The 16667-nt window shown below is 42.7% G+C and overlaps 1 protein-coding gene and 1 long non-coding RNA gene across 2 annotated transcripts; both read right to left on the reverse strand.

Annotated features, from left to right (window-relative positions):
• Positions 1-2: 2 nt before the first annotated feature.
• On the reverse strand, positions 3-5683 carry LOC106930521 (leukocyte surface antigen CD53-like). The gene is made up of 8 exons (XM_015008118.2): positions 5530-5683; positions 4783-4867; positions 4371-4559; positions 1726-1800; positions 1550-1642; positions 1357-1461; positions 1199-1282; positions 3-336 (listed from the first exon to the last, which is right to left on the reverse strand). Exons 2-8 carry the CDS (start codon positions 4843-4845, stop codon positions 265-267), a joined length of 681 nt encoding a protein of 226 aa, XP_014863604.2. The 5' UTR covers positions 4846-4867; positions 5530-5683; the 3' UTR covers positions 3-264.
• A 5475-nt stretch (positions 5684-11158) lies between these two features.
• LOC148157758 (uncharacterized) lies at positions 11159-14080 on the reverse strand. Its single transcript, XR_015764308.1, has 2 exons — positions 12296-14080; positions 11159-12220 (listed from the first exon to the last, which is right to left on the reverse strand). It is a non-coding gene; the product is annotated as an uncharacterized LOC148157758 (long non-coding RNA).
• Between the last annotated feature and the right edge of the window lie 2587 nt (positions 14081-16667).

Genomic DNA, 16667 nt, shown 5'->3' on the forward strand with positions numbered 1-16667 from the left:
TGTCAGCTCTGAGTGAACCAAACTTTATTTATTAAGAGACAAAGAGCTGCATCAGAAACTGTTTAGCATAAAGACATGCAGGAAAATTCTTCAAGTAAAATACAGCAGTGCTCACTTCACGGTCTGACCTGAGGTGACAACATGTGAAGTGAATAATAAAATCTGTACAATGTTTTTTTTATATAATGTCCAAGAAAATGAAATTTAATTCAGGGTTTTTAAGGAGGACTTGTAACTTTACAAGGATGTCAGGCCACAGGCTGTTCATAACTTGTATCCCAGTCCAGACCTGCTGATGTGGCAGAAGAGCGTCATGGCGAAGCACATTCCCAGGACCTGCAGAGGCAGACATGGTGAGTTCCAGGGATGAACAGAAAGGAAATGATCAAAAATCCAAACTAAAGAGGTCTGGGCTGAGGAGCCACAGGACTGCAAACAGACACACTGGTTCTCTGTAGGAGGAGAGACTCTGATCAGATCAGGCTTTAAGCAAAACTGACTACATTTTAACAGTTTTTAATATTCTTTATTTAAGAATATGCATATTCATATAACATAAAAAACCAGTTAAAAAGAGGAAATGAACCCAACATATGTGCACATATTATATAAATATATATATATATATATATATATATATATATATATATATATATATATTTTTTTTTTTTTTTTTTTTTTTTTGGCCTGTTATTCAAGCATTACCAGATTTCTTTTATAGTGCCAGGTGGCAGAGAGTTGAGTCAAACACCAGCAGAGTTCAACCAACCAGGGCACATCTCTCTGTCTCTGACACCCTGATACTTTTCACACTGATTTCAGTGGAACTGGATTTGAATGTTTTCCAGTTATGAAATGCATGGAAAAACACAAGTTTGGAGAAATATTTCAATTGGTATATAAACACAGGGACGTTCTCTATCTCATTGTCTAGAAAACAAAGGATCAAAAACTAGGAAGTTGAGTCTGAAAAGTAGGAATTATCTTTAAAGTTTTGTCTCAGGATATAATCCAAAACTCCTAGTCTGCTGCCAACAATCCTTGGGATTACATAGAAAACTGAAGTTTGTAACTTTTTTCTTACTGCTAAAGGCTGCAAACATCGATATCTATCAGGTTCAGCACAGTTAAAGAGAGCCACCTAGCTGTAAGCCAAAGTTCAGTAATATTTGAATAAACAGCTGCATGCTCTTCCTACCTCAATGATGCATAGAACAATGACAGCGATCCCAGTAGTTAGGAAGTTTTCTTCAAACCATCCTTTCAGTTTTATCAAACAGCCCTGCAAACAGTGAATCAAGCAACATGTTATTTCAAGAATAGATTATCAATAGTGTCAGTCTAAAAGGCCCCTACCTTTTCGTAATCCGGTTTTCCCGAGGTACATTTGTTTTCCTCGCAGCAGGAATTAGGGATGTGATCGCCCCAGTCACTTGCATTATGGACTCCACAGCACTTAAACTGTTTTAGAAATGAAGAGGAAATGCAAACAGAATTTTGGTAAATGTCTGGATCCCTGCAGAATGAGATGCATCTTGGTTCCACTCACCGTCAACTGAACTGTGTTCCAGTCACTCATATTATCCGTACCAGTTGCATTTTTCAAACCTCTTTCGAGATCCTCTGTCACTAGTTTGCCAATCTAAACGGAGATGTTAGAGAAGCATTTAGTCTTCAGTGTGATCTGGTTATGAACCAAGCATGTGTGTGGAGCTGGAGTCCCACCTCGGCCTCATAAATGAGCATCAGGCATGCTGCTGTGAGCTCCACCAGCATCAGAACGAAGATCACCAGGAAAAACTGTCAACACAAATCATTGCACTTTTACTCACTTAAAAGTTGAACAGTGTCAGAGCAACACGACCTGGAGACCTGAAACAAAGACATTCTGCATCACCGCACGCAACAGGAACTGTGTGAAATGACACCAACATCACTTAGCATCGTGAAGCTGCAAAACTTTGAACTTTTACTGAAAACAGCATGATGCTGCCACCATCATGTTTCGTCATGGATATAGTGTGCTCAGGGTGATGTGTAATGTTGGTTTCACCTTTTGATGTTTCCTGTGACAAACTGTTAAAACAGACTTCTTGTGGTTTTTCTTTCTACTCTTCCGTAATCAGAAGATTCGTGGAGACGCGTTACTTTAGTTACTTTTACTTGAGTAACTTTTGGGGGAAAAAAAGTACTTTGAAGAAAATTTTTACTACACTGTACATTTTGACTTTTACCTGAGTAATTTTATTGCGAGGTATTGCTTCTGTTATTTGAGTAAAATTTCTGTATCCTGGCTGAACGAAGAACAAGCTTGTTTTAACCTGAGGTTCACCAGACTGCTTTTACATGACTACATTTTTTGGATACTCTACCCACCTCTGCATATTTTTATAGTAATTTAAACAATATATATCATTTTCCTTCATAAATGATGCACCTCTTTGCACCATCAATAAAATACAGTGAAGTTGTGATCCTGACATGAGTAAATGTGAGCCCTGCGGTCAGTTGCAGTGCTCTGTCTTCTTGTGGACACGCTCTGCTTCACACAGGAAGATTCGTGTTTTGGACCAGCTCAGCCTGCTGACTGAATAACCACAGCGATCTATGTAAATCATCAGCCCTGCTCGAACGGTTTCTTCAACAGATCTTGGTGTGAACCACATGCGCTGACTGCAGGGACTTCTTCCAGGAACCAGGCTTCTCTCCTCTCCTTTTCCCTGCATTTACTGTAGTAAAACTAGAGCAAAGAGTCTGGCAGAAACTTAGAATAGGAACTATGGGATGGAGTTCTGTGGACTCAGACATGTTTGCTTAAGCTCATTTAGAGGTGATTTGTCTTATATTGTCTGATTTAAAATATTTGACATCTGCTCACATTTATCTAGAAGGAGAGAATCATTCTATTTATTGGTTTCTAGTTATGCTGGTCATTCTGGTATCATACGGCAGCATGTTGTTTCACACTCTGAACAGTTCTTAAATGACAGTGAGGACTGGGTTGTTCATTGTAATGTGGTAAATTTTTATTACCACTATTATCACTACTTTTTTCTTTTTCTCATAGCCAATTTCTGTGCGTTTGTTTTTGTAATGTAACTTTCAATCCCCTTGAAATCTGGTCATTCTATTTCTAGAAGTTTGTAGTGACTTTTATGTCACTTCAAACAGCATTATCGCTGATAGAATAACCAGTAACAGCTTTAATGCTGAAATCCGTCTTTTTAGCTCCACACCAGGAAACGTTTCCACAGACAGCAGCTCAGGCTCTGAGTGGATCGCTTCCTGTTTCCATCGGTGAAGCAATTCATCTGTACTTATACAAGATCAAGGCACTAAACAAGCTGCTAACAAACACTCCACAGAACCCCACTTCCAAAAGTCTGAAATATTCCTTTAACTGCTGCCATTAAAGTGTGTGTGTGTGTGTGTGTGTGTGTGAGTGTGAGAGTAGGTTTGTTTTTGATATAGCATAAGGTCCATTTCTCCAACAAATACACCGTCGTGAGGACCGATGGCTCCTAATGGAACCCAAAACTCTGACCCCAGAAGAGGAAGTGCTGTTTTTGGGTTAGGAGTTAGGTTTAGGACAGGGTGTCCAAAGTGTGGCCCATGGGCCATTTGTGGCCCTTGGACTGTTTGTGGAGGCCCCTGACTAGAATTCAAGAATAATACAAATTTAATCTCCAGCACAGGTGGTTGATGCAAATGCAAACTTTTTATTTTTACTTGGGGCAAAAAGATCAGAGACAAATGGGAATCTTATTCAAATACAAAGTATTAATCTTTACATAACCACTTTTTAGCTTTCTTTTGCAAGAACAAAATTGATCCAATTCCATACAGACTGGCATAAATCCTGCTTTTATTTATCCAAACTACAATTTTTGTTTTGTTTTTTCAATAAATACTTGACGAATGTTTCTTTTAATAAGAGAAATCTGAAAAAAGTTTTGACTCTACAATAGTTCATGCATCAATAAAAATAAAACAAATCTGATTACTTAATTTGTTTAACTAATTTGTTACATTATCAGGTTGGTTAAAAGAATAATAGCATCACCATATAAGTTTTACTAAGAATACGACATTTTTCTGCCCATCTAGTCATTTTGATTTGAAAATTTTGGCTCACAAGACAGAAAGTTTGGACACCCCTGGTTTAGGATGTGAATTGAGTTCAGTTCAGGTTAAGCTTAGGTTAAGTTTAGGTTAAGCATGGTATTGGTTATGGTTAAGTTTAGGGTAAAGGTCAGGGTTGGGCTACAGAAGGGAATGAAAAATGAATGGAAGTCAATGAACGTCCTTGTGCTGATAAAAAGACACAGTATGTATGTGTTTGTATGTGTGTGCAAGTGTGTGTGTGCTACCGTCATGAGGAGGCAGCGGTTCTCCTTCAGGGCCCCCAGGAACCCCAGGAAAGACACACAGGTGATGACAATGCCGCTGATCAGCAGCATGCTGGGAATGTTGAGGTTGGCCAGAGACGGGGTGAGAGCGGCGAAGTTAAGTTGCACCATCAGGTACACACCGAAGCCCAGAACCGCCACTCCACACACCTAACAGCAGGGAGAACACACACACACACACACACACACACAGACAGATTATTACTATATGCAGCTGATCATGTTTCTAAGTATAAAACGCTGCTGAATAGAATCTCTGTGATTTCAGCTGAAGTGAATCAAAACATTCAAACTTGATTGTTTGCTGAGATGCGAACATGAGATCAGCTTGACAACATGATCCAGACTGATGATGTGATTGAGACATACGTACAAAACAGAGGAAGTTGGCGACACACATGGTGTACTTTAAACACTTGAGGCAGCCTTGAGCCATGGTGACACTCTGCTAATGGAACCTGTAACAGGAAACACACACACACACACACACACACACACACACACACACACACACACACACACACACATGAATATTTCCTCCTGATGTAGAAAGAAAAGTCCAGAATTCGTCTGACCTCATTATTTATTTATTCGTTTCTCTCTCATTTCTGACACATTCTGTTCTGTTTGTGCCAAACAGCAGGGAGGTGTGAGTGACGCATCTCACTTCCTGTGTTCTGCCTCCGTTTACAGGAACAACTTCATCGCCTTCTGCCCAAACTCCATCGACCCAAAATAGTTTCATGTGTTTTTAATTTCATTGGAATAAATAAGATTTTATCACAAAATGCCCCCAGAACTCAAAACGTTCTGAACACTCATCTTCAGCATAAAATGTATCTCACCTCTAATGATCTGACAAAGTAGGTATTGTTAAACCCATTTTCTTTTAAAATCATAATTCTTTTTTGATATTTAAAGCTAAAGAATTCCCATTGCCATTTTTAACATTTCAGTTTAACTTGTCTTTTTCGCTTTTTCAAGTTTTCATAATTGTTTACACATTCACAACTCTTACATGTTTCTTTATAAAGACAAAACGATCAACAGTGAATCTTGACTTTGGTCAGGAATCTTCAAAACGACCATAAACAATCAGGAGGAGAAGCATCAGTCCTACCTGTTTGGTAGAATTTGGATCCGTTGGGCTCCGTTTGTTTTCAGGCTGAAGTCAAGTGAACTGTGCTGCTGTGAACACTTCCCCTTCTCATTGTGCTGAGGAAGGACTGAGCTGAAAGGCTCACGGGGCTTTCAGCGCCCCGTCTCACTTCCTCTTTCTGCTACATGGAAAAACCACCCAGCAAAGGGTGCATGTCTGCTTTTATATATTTAGACTTTGACCTCATCCGATGAACACATCTTGAAGAAAAAGTATTCACACCCCTCAGGCCTTGACATGTGTCATATTTTGAGTGATGAGGATTTGAGGATTGAGTGTGACAGACTAATAAAAAGCAGCAGATAACTAACTGTAAAGTGGAAGGATGGTGAGAACAACATTAGGGCAGGTTAGGAGCTAAAACCTTTCCACATCTGTTCATCCATCCTCCCAAAATGGAAAGTGTAAATCTACCAGCATGTCCTAGGTAACACTGGAGGAGCTTCAGAGATACACAGCTCAGGTGGGAGAACCTGCTGACCTTGAGTCTGACCTCCATGGAGAAATATAAACTATCCAGTTTGCCACAGTTTGAACCACAATATGTGATGTTTAGGCTTGGGGCGTTGAAGCTGAGTTCATGGCTAAGTCCAGGACAATCCTGGAGGAAAAGTTTTCAGGATACAGACTAGCTGACCCAGGGGGCGGAGCTTAACCTCTCTGTAAGATAAACAAAAAGCCCGACTCTGTGGACAGAGCTTCACCTACCATGAAGATAACGACCAGAAAAAAAATTATTCTGGGGTTAGAATAAGATCAGGACCAAAAAGCCTGACTGCAGTTAAAGCCTGAGAGCAAAGTAAAACCAAGAAGTTCAGAGCAGTATATATAAAAAGACATTGATTGATTTTATTAATCCATTCATGCAGATTAACTTTAATGAAGCAGTAAGGCAGAGGAAGCCGTGCTACAGAGTCACAAACTGACTCGGAGTCAGATGAGCAGTAACTCATCATTGGTCCACATGTTTTTCACATCAGGGGTTTTCAACTAGAATTAGTCATCTAGAAATGTGTCACACAGAAGCTGCATGTGTATCTAAGAGCTGATGGAAGGTTTTAAATTGTCTGAACAGGAAGTGCTGCAGGCCGTGTTTAGACTCCCTGTTCTGGTCAACACAACACCCGTCATGTTCACAGGAACCACAGAGAGTTATTACTGAATATGTTGGTCAAGCTGCTGATGGTGGCCTGCACTCAGCACGTCATCACTCTACGTCGGGAAAACTCAACCAGAAGGAAAACATGGAGACCAAAGATCCAACTGTTTAGAGAATAAGAATGTTAAATGCTTGAAACAGGAAACATCCCACAGTATCACACCTCCGTCTCCAAGCTGATTAAAGGTTCATGTTTTTCATTTGTTGGCCCAGGTTAATTTCTTCTTCATTGTTTGTAGTTTTGTTCTGTAACAGATGGACGGGTCACACATCCTCCCTAACCTGACTGCTGATGTGAGCTGCTTCACTCGGGTCCTGCTCCTCTGACGGGGATTTCTCAAATTGAACACTTGAATGAACCTGACAAAGACTAATGTTTCTTTTCCAGTTTCGTCACAGTGTATGGCTGTTACTGATGTGTTTGGTCACATATAATAGCTCTAATAATAACGCCATAATGTCTGAACAGGTCTATTTTCAGCTCTAAGCTCTACCTCTGGTGGTCTCCGCTTACCTTCAAAGTATTCAAATATAGATTCTGACAACGTACACAGTTTGAGAAAAAGAGCAGTGATGAAGTTATGTCATGATCTGAAGCAGATCTCCTTCTGAAACTTGATCTAGTTCATAATAGCTTATTTTATTGAGTCAGATTTCTTAGTTTCTTGTTTTGTTGTTGTGTTTGTATTTTTTATTTTTTGGTTTGTCTCTTTTGTAAAAATGATATCTTGGTTCTCAATCAGGTAACTTACTGATCAAATAATAAAAAAAATGCAGCAGTTGAGTGATGAATTAGTTAAACTGTGGATCAGCATCTATGTGGAAAGACGTAATTCCTGTTCTAATATTTCTGCTTTTAGTTTTCTAGAGAATGAAAGAATTGCTCATAAAGGACGTCTGAGGTCAAATTTACCCAGAAAGTCTTACAGTTTTCTTTGCAGAGACTCCATTACTGATAAATGGAGTAATTTCTATCTACTTGATAGAAGAGAAAGCTGACAGCTGTGACCACAGGGAGGGGTGGCTGCACTCAGACATCCAGGAAGAACACAACTGGCAGTGTGTAAGAAATAATAATCCATATCTATAGAGCATAAACACAGCCCAGACTCCGCATCCTAATAAATGTTTGAATGAAATTTTAAAAAACAATTAATTTGTTTTTGGTCATTTCTAACTTTTTCATGCACAAATCAAAAGAGAAGAAAAAACCCACAATGTTGAAAAAACAAGACAAAACTAGAGATAAATATACGATATTTAAATTCTTGTCAATGCAGAGAACACAATTTGTAGACTGGAAAAAAGTCGAGTTGGAACCACAAGTTTGATCCTCTCTCACACACACACAGACACACACAGACACGCGCACACACACCTTCAGGATTAAAGTGTGAGAATCAACTTCTACTGTCCATGACACTAAAGAACAAACATGTGGTGATTCCATTCTCTTATCTGGAAGGAGAAGCAGCTTCTCCACTCCTGCATCCTGTTAACTGAACAGAATAAAGAACTTTCACTGGAGAAAGCTGCCATCAGGTCATTCTGTGGTGTGGAGCGCTGAAGTGTAGCCCAGCTGGTGGAGCGTGAGCAGAATGAGGTGTGGTACCGAGCTGCAACCCAAACCACACCCTGAGCTGTGTGACCCAGCTGCTGCTAACCTGGAAGATGCTGTGGCAGAACAGGTCAGATCAGGTCAGATCGGGTCAGAGCAGCTCATACAGCAGGAAACACCCTGATGGAGTCCCACACATGTGTGATAATCATCAAAATAACAATTGGAGCAAACTCCCAAAATTCCTGTTGCCTAAATGTAAAATAATCTCCTAAAATGACTCCAAACTAGAAAAGACTGAATGGAGAAACTATGATTTGAACTCATGTGCAGAGGTGGATCTAGGGATGTTAGGGCCCAAGGTGAAGCCATGGGGCCTCCTCTGTCTTTTGTAATTATACTTCAGGTTATTTAAATGAAACATACTTGAACATTTTCTTTGCTTTGGGCTTAAATTCAGTTTTACCTCCAAATTCTCAACATATGCTGCAAGCAGCCAGGATTGAGGAACAGCTCTCTGGAATAGGGGTTGGCGTAGGGGAGGTGGCGGTGAGGGGTGGGGGTGGAGTTTATCTAGATGGGTTGGGTTTTTTTAGGAGGTGTTCCCTTTAGTATTTTCGAATTTAGCACAAAACATTTAACAGATGAGCTACTGAAGCTCCCAGTACCTCATTTGTTATTTCACCGATTTCAGAACGCACAGCACGTTGTATTTTACTGCACATTTTTCCAGAGCAGCTGCGGTGAAAACTGCATTCTGTCATCTCCCAGCAGAATAACGCTCCTTCTGCTCAGCTAGAAGGATTCAAGAATAGTTTGAGGAGGACAACCAGCACACCCTGGCCTCTGAATTCCACAGATCTCAGTCTAATCTAGCATCTGTGGAATGAACTGGACAAACAGGAACCACCTCATTGCTTGTTAGCTTCTGGTTGCATCTTGGTGCCAGATAACACACACAAACACACACCTCCCCTGGTGCGGTGGAGGCCATGATTTTAAGTGTGAGGGCTGATTTAGATGCAAAAGGGGAACCAAAACACTTTAAAGTTAGAAGTCATAATATCATCAGTGTATGTTTCTTAAATGATCACATCACAGAGCCAGGACAGGAGAGACCGGTGGTGACCCGGCTGAAATCAACTGCTTGGAACAGAGCAGCTGGACTGTCCATCTGCAGCAGACCAGCTCCTGTCACTAAGCAGAATAGGGTTGGTCTAAACTAGAGCTTTCACTGATCTTATGCTGCGGTCATTTGCATACAGGAAATAATGTCCTTCTTTTAAAATGCTACATCGAGCAAATCTAGTCCAGTTTCTATGCACAAATAAGCACGCACTAAAACTTCAACTAATCACTGTTTGAGTCACTTTGACAAAACAAACTGCATGTAAAAAACTTTTTAAGGTTGTTTTGACCGTTTTAATTTCAACTGAAGGCCAGACTGAATCACAAAATGTCTATGTCCATGGTAACTCTGGAGGAGTTGAAGAGACTCACCGACTAATAAATAAAAAAAAGGATTAAAAAAAAAACAAGTCAGATGTTCACAGCTCATGCAGAGGAAACAGCAAACAAGTGGAAGAAAACATGAAGTCTGTAAAGCAGATCTGACCCGTTGAGTAGGAAACAGCAGAACCTTCCTTTAAAGGTAACAGAGTGCTTTCAGAACCACTTTGAAACAGTGATGCGGGTCTGATGATGCAACAGAGCCGGCCACAGTTACTGGAAGCCCTTCTAAAGATATTCACCAGCCTCAAAATAAATTCACTAAATGTCACTAAGAAAACTTACGAGAAATTCAACCTTTAAATTAAGAACTTAAATACCAGATTGTTTATGGTTATTTATGGAACTTAAATAACAGAACTGCTGGTACCCTATGCTGTTAATAGTTTGCAAATACCACACTTATAGAACAGATCTTTGTCTTCGCATCACCAGGATGGAGCATTCAGAGAGAGTGGCCTAGTCCATGCATGGCTCTCGTCGCCTCAGCTCAGACCACAGGTTTAGGATGGGAGTTGGTTGAATTGTGCATGGTCGCCCATTTTTATATTTATTTGGGAATATTTATACATCATGATGCTGTTGAAATATCCACTGATGACCCATTTTCAGTTTTTCATGCGGTGTCATTGAGGTCATGTTGCCATGGCGTCTGAAGGTCCCCAGGGCCTTTAAGAGCAAAACAGGCACACAGCATCACATACATGTTTATGTTTGTGATGGCAGGACAGAGAAATCTTTTTCTGGCTTCTCTCAACAGGCATCCGGTTTGAAAGTGGTTGTCAGACTTGATGACATCAAGATGTCACTCTTTACTGCAATTTTTACTTCTCTGTCTATTGTGTCCACTGTGTGCAGCGAAAGGATAAATGGGTTGTCGTTCCACCTAGTGGCCAGTGTGCAAAACAAATAGGCCTTTCTCACTCAGGTCTACCCAACAGGAAACAGGAAGTCTATTGTATATTGAAACAAAAATGTATTTAATTTGAAGGAATTATTAGGGGCAGCAATCATTTTGTCTTGCAATAATTTGATTACAAAAACAAATTAACAGAAGATTTCTTTTCTGCTAAATAAAATGAAATCTAATGAAAGGCTTTTTTCTAAGGTTTCCAGTGTGAGATTATGTTGCTGCAGTAAAAGACTAAATTGAAACATCTTTGTCAGTAAATGCAGTGAATGACCAGCAGATCTGCTGTGCCCTCTTTTTGTTCATGTAATAACAGTCCTTAGATCTCATCAATTCCTCTACAGAAGGTTTTTTATCCGTCTAGACCGACTGACCGACTGAAATGAGGTCCAAGCATCACCTTGTTGAGTCTTCACAGTTAAAACAGAAATAAAAAAAATCATCCAATGAGAACTTATTTACAGTTACAGAGTTTAATTTTACATAAGGCAACAGCTTCATTTCAGTCATCATAGCAAAACAATGTTAGGAGGTCACTTAAAAATGAATCACAACCGATTTAAGTTGAGTTTTTACAAGTGTTGACGTTAACATTTTATAACAACACAGAACAGGTAACACTGGCATCAGTTATTATTTTCCCAGCTCCAATAGTTAGTTTTGTTTTCCAGTCGTAAAGCAGGGCTTTGGGTCAAACCCCAGTCAGCAGAAACCAAAATGGCTGCCAGATAAAGTTGCCGTGTTTGACAGGAAAACGAAGCTCAACTAAGATTCACACCGTCATGACAATCTGGCAGTGCGTTACAGTAACACTATGTGAGCAGAGCTGCAGCACAAACTAAAATACAAAACGTTTTGTCAACTTCATAATCTGTAACGCAACTTCAATACAACGCCACTGACATAAAGAAATCAGGATACGGTAAGGCTGCGTAGGTTAAGCTGCTAATGCTGCTGAATTCACTGAGCTGCAGATCATTTAGGTTAAATGAGCTGAATGCAGCCAAACCAGTCAGAGCACAGGTCACATGTCTGCTTTTGGTACAACAAGTGGTGTCTAAATAAAGGGGGCTATATAAACCAAATTGTAAACAGTATGCAGTTTTCAATAAAGTAACCACTTTGCTATGTGACATCTACTAGTATCCTTTGGCTTTTAGGAGACAGACCAAAACGATGCTTCACTTCCACACCACAGTTTAAAACCCTTAGCTGTCATGTGGACAGTGGTGTCCTCATGGACCCACTCACTTACATCTAATTGTTCTGGGGATGACAGTTTAGGGGTTTTAATCACAATTTTGCATTGTTCTATTACATAAAGTCCAGACAGAAAATTGTATGTTTCATGTTCAACAAAACAAAATGTGGAGACGGAAGTGTCATAATGGGTCCTAGTGAACGCACCCACATGCAAGAACACAACCAGTAGAGCGAATCACAATAATAAAGTTTATTAAATAAAGAGAAGTGGTGGGGAGATCTGGATACGGGGTTGGAACTGCAAGGTCATCAACTGTTAAATGAGAGGACAGATGTGAATAGCAGTCGGTGGCAGAAGGATCATGCAGAGATAGTCGGTGAATCTTACTTGGATAAGGGGTGAAATGGGTTTGATTGTTGCCTGATTGTTGCCTGAGGTTGCGACGGAAGACTGAGGTCCAGAGCTCGCTAATCCGGCGAGCGGTGCACGTTGGAGGACGGACAGGTAAGAGCGGCTGTAGCGGACGGCTGGCAAACGGAGAGCTCGATTCATCCAGGGTCGAGGGTACTGGCTTCCAACAGGTACTACCTGAGGCGTCAGAGGGGGTAACGGTTCCTCGGGAGGCTGACCGGAGCGGAGATCACTCGGAGACTTGTATCCACAGGCTACACGCTGGGAGACGGCAGAAAACCATTCTAGGTTAACACTCAGGCACCGGAGTGTTTGCCAGCCGCAGCATAAATACTCCACTTCAGCCCTCTTCAAATTAGCCACAGGTGCGTCAACAGGGTCTGCCACCGCATGTTCCAGGGGCTCAGCCCATCGAGGACCTCTGGTGGATGGTGAGGAAACAGCAGGCAACAACACAAAACCCAACCCCAAGATTACAAAAAAAAACAAAACAAAACACTGATCCCAACAGTACTCCCCCCTCAACGGTTGCCACCCGGCAACCGCGAAGAGGAAGCCCGGGACGAAACAAAATCTCTTATCAGAGTGGAATCCAAAACAAAGGAGCGGGGGACCCAGGAACGCTCCTCCGGACCGTAGCCCTCCCAGTCGACGAGGTACTGGTAGCCCCGACCTCGCCGACGGGAGGCCACGATCCGACGGACGGAGTAGGCTGGATGACCATCAATAATCCGGGTGGGAGGAGGGGGTTCGGTCGGAGGGCACAACTCACAGGTCAGGACAGGTTTAAGCTGTGAAACATGGAAGGTTGAGTGTATACGAAGAGATGAGGGAAGACGGAGACGCACTGCTGCTGGATTGATTATGGACAGGATTTCAAAAGGTCCAATGAACTTAGGTGCCAATTTCTTAGCCATGGCCTTGAGAGGGATATCACGGGTGGAGAGCCATACCTTTTGCCCAACAGTATATGCCGGTGCAGCAGAGCGCCTACGATCAGCTATGCGTTTGTTTTGGGCCGCTGTGTTATGGAGGGCTGCGATGGTTTCTCTCCAAATCTTCTGGGAGCGACGGATCTGGTGTTGCACAGAGGTCACCGAAATGTCCTTCTCATCAGAGGGGAGGAGTGGTGGTTGATATCCTAGAGAGACTTCAAAAGGGGAAAAACCTGTCGCAGCAGACACGTGAGAGTTATGGGCGTATTCAACCCAAGGCAAAAATTGGACCCAGTCAACAGGATTGGAAGAAGTGAAACATCTGAGAGTTGCTTCCAGCTCCTGGTTCATACGTTCAGTTTGTCCGTTAGTTTGGGGGTGATGGCCTGATGTGAGGGTTACCTTGGCTTCTAAAGCTGCACAAAACTCTCTCCAAACTTGAGAGATAAACTGAGGACCTCGATCAGACAGGATCTCCTGGGGAATGCCATGAAGGCGAAAGACATGTTTGATGAGGAGATGGGCGGTCTGAGAAGAAGTGGGTAACTTGCGGAGAGGAACTAGATGGCAGGCTTTCGAAAAACGGTCTATTACAGTAAGAATAGTAGTCATACCCTTGGAATTGGGTAGGCCTGTGACAAAATCCATGGCAATATGGGACCATGGGCGCTGGGGTGTAGGCAGTGGTTGGAGGAGTCCTGCCGGGGGCTGATGAGAAGACTTATTACGGGAGCAAACAGGACAGGCAAGTACAAACTCTTTGACATCTTTGTGTATAGATGGCCACCAAAACCTTCGATTTACGAGTGCAATAGTACGACTGACACCTGGATGGGCTGAGAATTTGGATGCATGGATCCACTGGAGAAACCGGGGCTTAATTGCTGCAGGAACAAACAATTTACCTGGTGGGCATGACTCGGGGGGAGGTTCAGACTGTTGTGACTGACGGATCAGGTCTTCGATCTCCCAAGTAACCCCTCCAACCGTGCAACTGGGAGGGAGGAGGGGAGCCGGACCGTCCTCAGCGTCGTCGGGGGTGTGTAACCTGGACAGCGCATCAGGCTTGATGTTCTTTGAGCCTGGTCGGTAAGAAATGGACAGATTAAAGCGGGAAAAGAACAATGACCATCTGGACTGTCGGGGGTTGGATCTCTTGGCAGCTTGAAGGTATGACAGATTCTTGTGATCCGTCCAAACTAAGACGGGGTGCTCCGCCCCCTCTAACCAGTGTCGCCATTCCTCAAGAGCTAACTTGATGGCTAACAACTCTCTGTCTCCGACATCATAGTTACGTTCTGGAGGGGTCAACCTGCGTGAGAAGAAGGCACAAGGGTGAGTTTTTCCATCCGTTTCTGACACCTGAGACAGCACTGCTCCAACTCCCGAGTCTGAGGCATCAACCTCTACTATGAACTGTCTCTTGAGGTCAGGCTGAACCAAAACAGGGGCTTTGGAGAACAGCGTCTTCAACTGCATGAAGGCAGACTCGGCTTGGGGAGTCCAAGTAAAGACTGACTTAGTGGAGGTGAGTGCCGTTAGTGGCGCAGCCGTCTGGCTGTAGTTGCGGATGAATCTACGGTAGAAATTAGCGAATCCAAGAAAGCGCTGAAGTTGCTTGCGGGTGTCTGGTCTGGGCCACTCGATAACAGCCTTGATCTTGTCCTCTGAAGGCCTTACCTGTCCGCCCTCAAGCACATAACCCAGGAATGTAACTGACGGACGGTGGAACTCGCACTTCTCTGCTTTTACAAATAGCCTGTTTTCTAGGAGACGCTGAAGAACTAGGCGAACATGTTTCTTATGTTCTTCTAGGGACTTGGAATAAATTAGAATGTCATCAAGATAGACGAAGACAAAATCATTAATGAAATCTCTCAGAACATCATTGACTAAAGCCTGGAAAAAGGCTGGCGCGTTTGACAAGCCAAATGGCATCACTAAATATTCATAGTGGCCTATGGGTGTTTTGAAGGCCGTCTTCCATTCGTCGCCTTCACGTATACGTAGCAGGTGGTAAGCATTTCGGAGATCTAACTTGGAAAAAATGACGGCGCCCTGAACGGGTTCAAAAGCTGAAGACAACAGGGGAAGGGGATACTTGTTTTTAATGGTTATCTGGTTTAGGCCTCTGTAGTCAATGCATGGCCTAAGCGAACCATCTTTCTTGCCTACAAAAAAGAAACCTGCAGCTAGTGGTGAGGAAGATGTCCGAATGATTCCTGCTGCTACAGAGTCGTTGACATATCTTTCCATTGCCTCACGTTCAGGCTTGGAGATGTTATAAAGTCGACTGTTAGGAAGTGGGGCCCCAGGCAACAAATCTATGGCGCAGTCATAAGGACGATGCGGAGGTAGTGTGAGTGCTTTACTTTTGCTAAAGACGGGAGCTAAATCACGGTAGTCATCAGGGACTGCGGAGAGGTCTGGGGAGTCCATCACTTGAGGCTCTGATGCCACAGGACTGGGGGGAACGGCAGCATGGAGGCAGGCTGAATGGCAGTGACTTGCCCAAGCCTCAATGTGGGATTCTGACCAGTTAATGTGTGGGTTGTGTTGGGTTAACCAGTTGAACCCGAGGACTACTGAGGAGCTTGCTGCTGGGAAAACATAAAATGAGATGTGTTCAGTGTGATTACCAGAGATGATTAAACGGACTGGTTTGGTTCTGTGAGTGATTCTGGGCAGAGCCTCTCCGTTGAGAGCTGAAACCCTGAGGGGAACGGCCAGTGGGTCAACTTCAATCCCCATCTGCTTAACAAGGTCAGAATCGATAAGATTCTGCTCACATCCTGAGTCTATGAACACAGACAAAGGGAGAGATTGGTTATTATAAAACAATGTAGCTGGAATGAGTAGGCGAGATTTCTTTTCTTGATGTTGGTCCGGCAGACTCCTCACCCTTACTGTCGGACCTGCGGGTTTAACCGGAGGGGGCATTTTGCAATGAAATGGGTGGGATCGCCACAATACAAACAGAGACGTGAGGTCATTCTTTTACGCCTTTCTTCGGGTGTCAATCGTGTGTGTCCCACCTGCATAGGCTCCGGATCTGCTGGGGCTGAGGGTCCAGGCTCAACTTGTGGGGCGGAAGGTGTCGCAGAGGTAAAGGTCTTCACTGAGTAGTTCCTTCGAAGTCTTTCTCGGGTTCTGGCTCGAATTCTGTTGTCCAATTTTATTGTGAGGTTAATAAACTCCTCCAATGACTCTGGCTCATCTAGAGTTGATAATTCATCCTTGACTTGCTCACTCAAAGCATGAAAATATGCACTCTTTAAGGCAGCTGCATTCCAGTTTGTTGCTGCCGCTTTAATCCTAAAGTCAATAGCAAACTCAGAGACACTTCTTGACCCTTGCTTTAGGTTCCATAACTCACGCGAAACTGACGTCTTGTCAATTGATTGACAAAAAAC

The sequence above is a fragment of the Poecilia mexicana genome, unplaced genomic scaffold (assembly GCF_051168715.1).
Source record: "Poecilia mexicana isolate PSO_F unplaced genomic scaffold, ASM5116871v1 scaffold_9, whole genome shotgun sequence".
Classification (NCBI taxonomy): domain Eukaryota; kingdom Metazoa; phylum Chordata; class Actinopteri; order Cyprinodontiformes; family Poeciliidae; genus Poecilia; species Poecilia mexicana.

Excerpts from the sequence above, each read along its gene's own strand:
- LOC106930521 (XM_015008118.2), bottom strand. The coding sequence starts at position 4,845 with ATGGCTCAAGGCTGCCTCAAGTGTTTAAAGTACACCATGTGTGTCGCC. Across the intron at positions 4,560-4,782 it reads TCGCCAACTTCCTCTGTTTT|GTGTGTGGAGTGGCGGTTCT; the intron begins GTACGTATGTCT and ends CCCTGCTGTTAG. Across the intron at positions 337-1,198 it reads TTGTTCTATGCATCATTGAG|GTCCTGGGAATGTGCTTCGC; the intron begins GTAGGAAGAGCA and ends CTGCCTCTGCAG.